The sequence below is a fragment of the Poecilia mexicana genome, unplaced genomic scaffold (assembly GCF_051168715.1).
Source record: "Poecilia mexicana isolate PSO_F unplaced genomic scaffold, ASM5116871v1 scaffold_23, whole genome shotgun sequence".
NCBI lineage: Eukaryota > Metazoa > Chordata > Actinopteri > Cyprinodontiformes > Poeciliidae > Poecilia > Poecilia mexicana.
In genome coordinates this window covers 821,140-830,762 of record NW_028263392.1, presented here as the reverse complement: position 1 = coordinate 830,762, position 9,623 = coordinate 821,140, and the positions used below count along the sequence as shown (strand labels likewise).

General features: G+C 45.0%; 1 protein-coding gene across 1 annotated transcript; it reads left to right on the top strand.

The window, feature by feature from the left end:
* Positions 1–2,182: 2,182 nt before the first annotated feature.
* On the top strand, positions 2,183–8,297 carry net1 (neuroepithelial cell transforming 1). Its single transcript, XM_014999179.2, has 9 exons — positions 2,183–2,464; positions 4,622–4,729; positions 4,814–4,978; positions 5,321–5,383; positions 5,623–5,796; positions 5,880–6,137; positions 6,223–6,393; positions 6,488–6,674; positions 6,801–8,297. Exons 1-9 carry the CDS (start codon positions 2,372–2,374, stop codon positions 7,241–7,243), a joined length of 1,662 nt encoding a protein of 553 aa, XP_014854665.2. The 5' UTR covers positions 2,183–2,371; the 3' UTR covers positions 7,244–8,297.
* Positions 8,298–9,623: the final 1,326 nt, after the last annotated feature.

The following is a 9,623-nucleotide window of genomic DNA, read 5'->3' as shown; positions in this document are numbered from 1 at the left end:
ACAGCTGATTCAGCTCAAGTTCTCCTTGCGGTGAGTAACAGCAGCAGGGTGAATCCTCTGACTCCTTCTGCAGAGCTTTCACTCACTACGGCCCACACTGGACCCGATCACTGGGTCCGTAAACTGAAATAACCCGACCCGCTGTATTGATGCTGATGTGGATCAGACGCAGTGTCCCGTTTATTTACACCAGACGAGTCCTCTATCAAACCCAAAGAACATGGTGTTAACATCTCCATGCCTCCATCAGCATCTGTGTTTTGTCACCACAAACTTGCACATACACCCGAGAAGAAGCTGGTGTTACTTTTCACTCCCTCAGGTCGTCTGAACATTTGTCCTGATTGCAAGAACATTTTCACACGTTGCTAAGCAGCACTCCTCCCCATTAGGCACACATGGGGTTCAACACCTCTGCGTCTCGACCGCGCAGCAACTGTTTGAGTGTGGAGTCCTCAGGTGTGGCTGTTCATCTTCATTTAGGTGCACAGTAATAAGAAAAGAGACACTTCACAAGTCAGTGAATGTGTGCAGAAGTGGCACCCCCAACCTCTTCCCTCAATACACAGGTTTCAGGGTAAACATGTGGCGTAGTGTGCCACTGTGCCCCTGGTATTAATATTGTAATTGCCCCTCCCCCCTGCGAACCCTTCCCCTCAGTGTCGACTTATCAGACCATCAGCTCTGTTTCAGGCAGACTGATTTGATTAACGACCTCCTCTAACATCTGAGACCAATAGTTTGGTGGTTTTGCTGTGATTTCACTTTATTAAGTAGAATGACTCATTCACTATGCAACTTTTTAAATGACTACATACCAGACTAATTATACTCCATCTTGGGCTTTAACAATGTGTGCTTATTTGAAGTCTAGTTAGACACATTAGAATGTCTAAACAGCCTCTTAAATGCACATTAGTGATCACAGCGGTGCGGTCAACATAAGCAGAACTAATCGCACACTCTAGACCCATTTTAATGTCAATTTGGGCATGTATATAATATATACACTGTAGGTCTGGGCTAGCATGAGGTTCTCATGTTATAATAGGTTTGAGTAAAAGTAATTGGTAAATGTATGTTTCTTGTATGCAAGGTAAAAGTGTAGGCAGTGTGCAGCAACAGGTGGGGGAGGAGCAGTATTGGAGAGACATCTGTGCACTTTAACACTTTCCACTGCAACTATTTCTAGAACTTGAAACCATAGGAATGGTATGATGGGACATTTTTAGGAATGCACTGATATAAAAATTTGGACCAAAGTCAATGTCCGATATTAATGTTGCTGTTATGGCCGATAATAAATATTATATATATTTTACTGCCTTTTCAACACACTGAAAAAAACGGTCATCTTATGGATCACTTAGATTTAAGTGTCAAAGATATAACAGCTTTCACCTGTTGCTTATAAAGCTTTTTAAAATCCAGTTTTTGAAAAAAACAAAAATCTTCCAATATATTATGGAAGCCAATAGAATAATAATTTATTCCTGTACTGGGGTCACACTTATTCCATATTAGATGTTTGTGTTGGTGTTCAGTTTTATACCATTTCATTGCATTAAAAGCTTTTGATAAATTATTTTAGTAAATGAATTTTTAATAGGACTAATCAATACAGATTTTTATTTTCTATTTATTTCTGTTTCCTAAGGATTTTAATAAATCAAGGAAAATGTCCAACGGATTCCTTGATAGAGATAGTAGTTTTAAATGAAGGAATTATATTAACATTTATATATTTGCATTGGTATTGGTGGAGGTTCTTAATCAATTTGATAAATAGAAAAAAAATGTGCTGATCATTGATCCAAGCCAAAGGGAAAATTGACTGACTCTTATTTTTCCACCTTCAGATGTATTTGTTTCTAACTAAAAGTTGCAATCTTTGCCAGGCTTTACTGCACATTTCATCCCAGTTCCATGAAATAAACCCACATTAAATGCTCTGATCAGGGTCCGAGCAGCCGTCCTTGATGATCCCCTATCTGCTTTGTTTACATCAGCTTCAGTTAGCAGTAAGATTTACCTGTAATCTTAAGAATTCTCACTAGTGTTTTTACTTTGTGTGGATGGTTCAACAGACTGTGGGCAGCTTCTCCACATATACTGTCTACATGTAGAGCTCCAGCAGCAGCTCCTCCCCTCAGCCTGGACTGCTGTATAAAAGCCCAGCCCTGCTCTGGGCGTCTCAGAACAAAGTTTAGAGTGTGCATGATAGCAGCTGAGACAGCTGCCTCAGAGGGAAGACTATAGGTAGGGAGGAGGTGGATCAACTTATTTAGACTCAACTGTTACTTCCGTTTTTGTGGATTACTTGGAGCTAACTCACCAGGATTTAAAGGATTCTGTGTTTTTGCTGAAAGCTATGGTGGCTTACGATGAGCTGGGTAGCTTGGTGCCTATCAAACGGACTCTGCAAGTGACAGACTGCCAGAACCAAGCCAACAAAGAATCAGAGGTAAGGCAGAAAGTCACAGAGTATCAATAGTGAGATACTGAGAGTCCTCCTGTAAATGTTTGACTAGGGCTGCTTCTCATGAAGACATAGTGTGTGTCCTGTGTGTCCTGAGTGTGACTGAGTGAATCAGTGCCTGACCCTGGTTTTTTTATCACACTGTACAGGTATATGAGAGGAAACTTTGGCCTGTGTGCCTTCAGAATCTGTGGAGCTCAGAGTTTATTACAGTTTCTGAGTTGTAAACTTTGTGTATTCCGAGTTTTCCCTTGGATCTGGATCCCAGCAGGCGGCTCAGTCTTGGTGAGCTACAGTGAGATCAGGACAGTCAGCAAACTGAAAGCAGCACAAACAATGCAGCAGCAGGGAGGGGGTTGTTCTCTGTCTCTACCGTGAAACAGTCATAGTTAGATTTTGACCTTTGACACCTGAAGGCAAAGTGTGTTATCTCTGCTGGAAGCCTTACCCAACGCTGGTGTTTGAAAGCCAGGTGTGCCTTTCTGTAAGCAGTAAAAGTCAGCCTGTTCCTTCCTCCACATGTGGTCTCATTAACTGTAAATATCTTCAAAAAGGGGAAGCTCCAAAACATATGATGATGCAAACCTTGTTCTCACAGGATTGCTCAATTTAAAACAGTTTTCACTTGCTAAGCCAAACCCTAGCAACGCTTTCCCATCATCTGTTGGGTAAACTTAGTTACATCAAATGGTAAAACATGAAGGGATGTTGATGAAGTTGGAACTTTAAAGACAGTCTGGATCCTCTAAGAACAGCCTGAGTGGCATTTTTCCTCTGATAGTGTCCACACAAAGTAAAAAAAACAAACTCCAGAATCCAACTTGACAACCTGAAACTGCACATTTAGACTAACAGGAATAACAACTTTTCTCTGCCTCTGGACTGGCAAACAAAGAGCAGGACTAGTGGCCCTTTGTTATTCTGGGGCCTCCTTCCAAAGGACAGGAAGGGCAAAAAGCTCAGCACGCTATTCCAATATTGACTTTAGAAAGCCACCACTTGTACTTGTACTGTTGTTTTCAGCCCTCTTTGTCTAGATTTAAAATGTGTGTTTTTTTCTGATTTAAAAGACTACAAATTAGAGGCCAGCATGTCTGAACTCCAGAGGCTACAGACCGCATTTAGAGCAGCCGACACGCTGCATCTCTTTGTTGTCGCTTGCCAGAAGTACTGGAAGTTCTCAGGGGTCTTTGCAGGAACCTCGACCACAGCAGACTGTGTGTCAACCACAGCCAGAGCAGACCGAGCTGATCTGTTCCACAGCTGTCCGCATCACCCGGAGCCTCAATGGCTGCAGTGTTTCCCACATTCGCTGAGCCAAGGCAAAACCCCACTTGGCCTGAGTCAGGAGAAAAATCAGCAAGCAGCTTCAGCACTCAATCAAAAAGAGCACAGCACCATGAGAAGCTCAGAAGACTCTTGAAATGATTCCTCTACCAGCTTAAATTGTTCCTGCTCACCTCCGACTCTCTGATTTCCTCAGCCTGTTGTTGTTGTTGGCTCAGAGTCGAGCAGCTTTTTCGCTTCTCGTAGCCTCAGGGATGGGTGAGGAAGGGGTGGGGAGTGGTCACCCCGCTCAGGTGTAAGATTGCTCTCACGCAAGGTTTGTTGGAGAGCTTGTCTAAACTCGCAGGTGTCTCCTCTGCTGTGCAGGCCCTGCCACTCTGCACTGTGCAAGGCCGGTTTGCCGGTTTGTCTGAGCTCCTCCACGCCGGAGATGTAGCCACTGTCAGAAGTACTGAAAAAACTAGAAGCACGTTTTCATCCATTCATGGCGTTTCTCCAGACCCCCTCCCCAGCAGATGAGCGTCTGAAGGGTCTTTGTACTCAGTGGACTGGCTTGGCCCTCCTCTACTCACATGATGGAGCGAACAGCTGCTGCAGCTCTTTCCTCCCCAGTATTTGTGTGTCAGCCGCCGCGTCAGGCTGTCTGCATGGCTCCACATCCTCCTCACATAGAGGATTTATAACTTGACTTGATCTGCTTTGTCTCTTGTAAATGTGTTTCGAGTTTCCTGCTGAGGTCTCACAGTTAACAGGCTTGATTGAGTCGTTCTGTCTTGCTGCACACTGAATGAAGAAGACTTGCCTTTGTCGTAACCACAGCCAGACTAACCCGCTTTCCTTCACGTGTTTGTTCAGGAACCCAGCACCAAGCGTGTCCGTCCACACGGCAGGGTGACGTCGCTAGCCAGCCTCATCTCTCCGGTTAAAAGTGGGGCCGTCCGGCGCTTCGGCCAGACCCTCCAGGTGAGCTCTTGTGACATGTGACTCCTCTTGCATGCGAGGCACTTCAAGCAATATTGCTGACATTTACCCTCTTTTCCTGCTCAGGCCTCTTTCCGGGGTGATGGCAAGTCGTCGGCCGTGCCCCACAAGCCTTGCAGCAAGGCGACGGCCCCCACACCGCCCAAAAGAAGGAACAGCACCTTGTGGTCAGAGACGTTGGACGTCCGCCAGAAAGGAACCTTATCCACACAGGAGATAAAGCGCCAGGAGGTGAGATTTAGCTCTGAAACACAGAAATACAGTAAAGGGATAAGACTGGGCTAAATGCCTGTACTCAGAAATCCAGACAGGAAGGAATTCTAGCAAAGTACCAGACGAGTCTCACGAGTCTCTGTTGTATTTGTCTGAAAGTAGTTAACTCCAGATCTCAGCCATCCAGGCCTCATTTCCTCGTCTCTGTAAACTCGCATAAACCTGACAAGCCAGGAACTCGTGCCCAAGCATCCCGGCTTGTCCTTCATGTGTCAGACATGTTGTTTTCATTAGCTTCCCCTCCACTGTTGCATTCAGTCTGATGGAACGGCTTGCTAACAATCTCCCTCCTCTCTTCAGGTCATATTTGAGCTGGCTCGTGGAGAACAAGACCTGATTGAGGACCTCCAGCTTGCACGCAAGGTTTGTTCTTTTTAAATACTTTCAGGCAGAGGGAGGACATCTAAAAGCAAACATATTAAATCAAACTCTGGCAGGCCATCTATGCAGCCGAGCCAGAAGCTATAAAAAAGACAAAAATAGTTCCTCCGCCTTTGCCTCGTACCCCTAAAGCTCCTCACAGAGCTATTCTTAGCAGCTGCTCCGGTCAGCCTGGCTGGATGTTGAAATCTGACCCGGTTGGCTTTTCTCTGCTCCTGCAGGCGTACCATGACCCAATGCTGAAGCTCTCCATCATGTCTGAGGAGGAGCTCACACACATCTTCGGTAACCTGGACGACTACATCCCCCTGCATGAAGACCTGCTGGCCCAGCTCTCCAAAGCCACAGGGTCTGATGGGACTGTGGGCCAAATTGGGCAGATTGTTATCAGCTGGGTAGGTGTCCTCTAAAGCAGTGGTCACTGACTCTGTGTTTTGGATGACGACCATCAGCTAAAGCATCTCTGCCTCTCCTGCAGCTCCCCAGGCTCAACGCCTACAAAGAGTACTGCAGCAACCAGCTGGCAGCCAAGGCCTTGCTAGACCAGAAGAAGCAGGACCGGCGGGTGCAGGACTTCCTGCAGCGCTGCCTGGAGTCTCCATTCAGCCGAAAGCTGGATTTGTGGAGCTTTCTCGACATCCCACGCTCTCGCCTGGTCAAGTACCCTCTGCTGCTGAAGGAGATCCTCAGGCGCACTCCACCAGACCACCCCGACGCCGGCCTCCTGGAGGAAGCTGTAAGTACACACACCAGCACTCCTCCAGAAACAGCATCTTCTGTAGAGACTGCCATTATCATAACCACCGCTCTGTTGTGTTTAGATCACAATCATCCAAGGCGTTCTTTCTGACATCAACATGAAGAAGGGAGAGTCCGAGTGCCAGTACTATATCGAGAAGCTGGAGTATCTGGACGACAGGCAGAGAGACCCTCGCATCGAACACTGCAAGAGCCTGTTGTGTCATGGGGAGCTGCGCAACAAGAGTGGCACGGTTAGCTAAACATTCATTCCTACACCATCCTCCTGAGAACTGGTCAAACCAGAGCTCTGCTTTCAACACTTTTCTGTTTTGGTATTGATTCCAGAAGCTGCATGTGTTCCTGTTCACTGAGATTCTGGTCCTGACCCGACCCGTCACCAGGAACGAGCGACAGTGCTTCCAAGTGTACCGGCAGCCCATCCCAGTGCAGGACCTGGTGTTGGAGGACCTGCAGGACGGGGATGTCAGGATGGGCGGCTCTTTCAGAGGAGCCTTCAGTAACTCAGAGAAAGGTACGACTGGTGCACCGACTGGACCTGACCGGACTCGGCCGGTTTTCACCTGACCAGTTCTGAATACTGAATCCGATTTCTTTTTGTTGTCCTTCTCTAATTCTATATTCCTGCTTTTCTCTGCAGCTAAGAACATTTTCCGCGTCCGCTCACAAGACCCGAGCCACTCCCAGTCTCACACGCTACAGGTCAACGACGTCTTCCACAAGCAGCAGTGGCTCAACTGCCTCCGCAGTGCCATCTCGGTCCACAGGCCCACGGACGAGCTCTCCACGCCGAGTCCACACATGAGTAACATTCACTCCAAGCGCCGCATGTCCTCCGCCTCCGCCATCATTCACCTGGAGGAGCCGGATGAGAACTGCCCACGTCAGACCTCTCAGTCCGCCCCCAGCTCGCCGTGCGGCAGCTCCACGTCCAGCTCCACAACTTCATCACTTTCCTCTGACTCCTCCTCCTCACTGGCCTCGCCGCTGTCGGCACCACTTTTCTCTTCATCATCACTCAAAAGTAAAAAGGACAAGAGGTCACTGGGTTCCTTAAGGAAGAGAAAGGAGACGATGGTGTGAAGTGAACGGGAGAACGGACTCCTCAGTGGACACTGATGTGTGTTGTATAGAAACAGAACAAAGACCCGTGGGACTTTATTTATGTGTGTCTGCGTGTGTTTGTATTATTCCAGCAGTGTTCTGTGTTACTGTCCTCTTCGGCAGCTATGTACTAGTGCATCCCAAACATGCCAAGTATTGTGGAAAAAGTGCATGACTTGCTTTAAAAGGGAAGCATGGTAAAAACCAAAGCCAGAATTCACACATCGATCTGTGTGAGTCTGTGAAGAACGAGGTTGTAATCTAATCCTGTTTACTATTGATTTGATATTTAAACAATATTTTAGACCTATTTTGGGGCTAATTGACGTTTTACATTTTTCTATTTTAAAGAGTGTTGTATGTAGGTATTGTAAAGCTTGGTAAGGACGATGATGCACCACACAAAGCTAGAAATGAATCTGGGGACAGATTTGATGTCGATACATTCCTGAAACAACAGAACACTGTTGTTCTCACCTGCAGAGGCATTAATTTAAACCCAGAACAGATCTTAGTTTCTCACTAAGAATCATAGCAATAACAATCCAAGGTCTATTCAGATCATATGAGAAGAAATGATGAGTTTTGTTTTCAAACAAAATTTTGAACTGAGCCATGTTGGTTTTTTTATAGCTGACTTTTTCAATGAAACAAATCATTTTTCAGTGGATCATCTTGCATGGAGCTTTAGCTGTGGACGCTGCCTGCAGCATCGCATGGAGAACAGTGGGATATGGAAAAGAGATGATGTTAAGATGAAGTGGAATTGTGACGAGAACAGAGATATGTCGGGTAAAGTTTTGTTTTGGACTGAAAGGGATCATTCACCAGCGAAGGTGAATTGTTGGATTTTGGAAGTTTGAACAATGGACAAAGTACGTAGGGGAAGGTAAAGGATGGAAGGTTTTTGTAAGTGTGAAAAAGATGTTTTGGTTGTTGAGATGTAAACCAAAGAGGAAGAGGCAAAATGTTTGCCATGAGTTTTTATGTAATTAAAAGAACAATAAAGATTGGAGTAAGATTTGTAAGTGAACTTTGGATTTCATGTCATTTTTATTCATTCTTGCTTCACACAGTAAAACATATGATATAAGATTTCATGCTATTTTTCAAAGCATGAAATCTCTCATATATATATATATATATATAAATAAGATATATATTTGACACCCAGAACATAGTTTGCACTTTTTTTGTTGTTTTTTATAAAAGTCCTGCCTGCCTCTTTTGCCAGTTTTCCATGTCTAAGCTGAATAATATTTTTTGAAATGCAATTGTGGTTACTGAAACTTTATAATTTTAGCAATAATGCAATTTTAATTAACAGCAATAAAAATTCTCTCTCACCAAAGTGAGCACCCTTCATGTTTCTGCAAATATTTTAGTATCTTTTCTTGGGATAACACTGAAGGTCTGACACTTTCATGCAAGATGTTTTATCCATCTTGTATAACAGTGTAAAGTTGCTTTCCACTCAAAATAAACCAAGTCATTAATATCTAAACAGCTGGCAAGAAGAGTGAGAACGGCCCAATTAGCCATTTTGTCTCCCCCTGTATCATGTTAGTCGTTACCATTAAAAGGTTTCAGGTGGGAATGGGGAGCCGGTGTGTTCACTTTGGTGTTATCACTCTCACTCTCCGTCTTACTGGTCACTGAAAGTTCAACATGGCTCCTCATTGCAAAAACTCTGAAGTTCTCAACACAACAGTTGTTGCTCTAACTCAGAGTTCCTCAATTCCTCTGATCAGACATCCTGCCCTGCATGTTTTAGGTGTCATTTTTCTGCCACACACCTGACTTGAATAAGTGGTGATTATCAGGCTTCTGCAGCACTTGATGGCATGCAGAGGAGGTCATGCAGTCATTTGAATCAGATGTTCCAGAACAGAGAAACATGTAGAATATTCTGGACAGTGATCCAGAGAAACTCTGCTTTAAAGCCAGGAACAGTGGTTCATCGGGACAGGTTCTACTCTACAACCCAAAGGTCTGAGATAGATTTTGACCTTTGACATCTGAAGGCAAAGTGTGTTATCCTAGTAGTAGCCTTACCCAGCGCTGGTGTTTGAAAGCCAGGTGTGCCTTTCTGTAAGCAGTTAGTCATCCTGTTCCTTCCTCTACATGTGGTTTCATTAACTGTAAAACACAAACCCTGTTCTCACAGGACTGCTCAGTTTAAGACAGAGCAAGATTTGCTCCCTTTCAGTTCAGCATTACACAGTAGAGTCAGAAGATGATTGTGATGAGCTGTGGTGGGTGCTAACTAGAGGATGAAACAAGTGGTGATATGGTGATGATGACGGCCTTCAGAAGCAAAATGAGTGTGAATCTACTAATATTCCTGTTTGATGTTTTC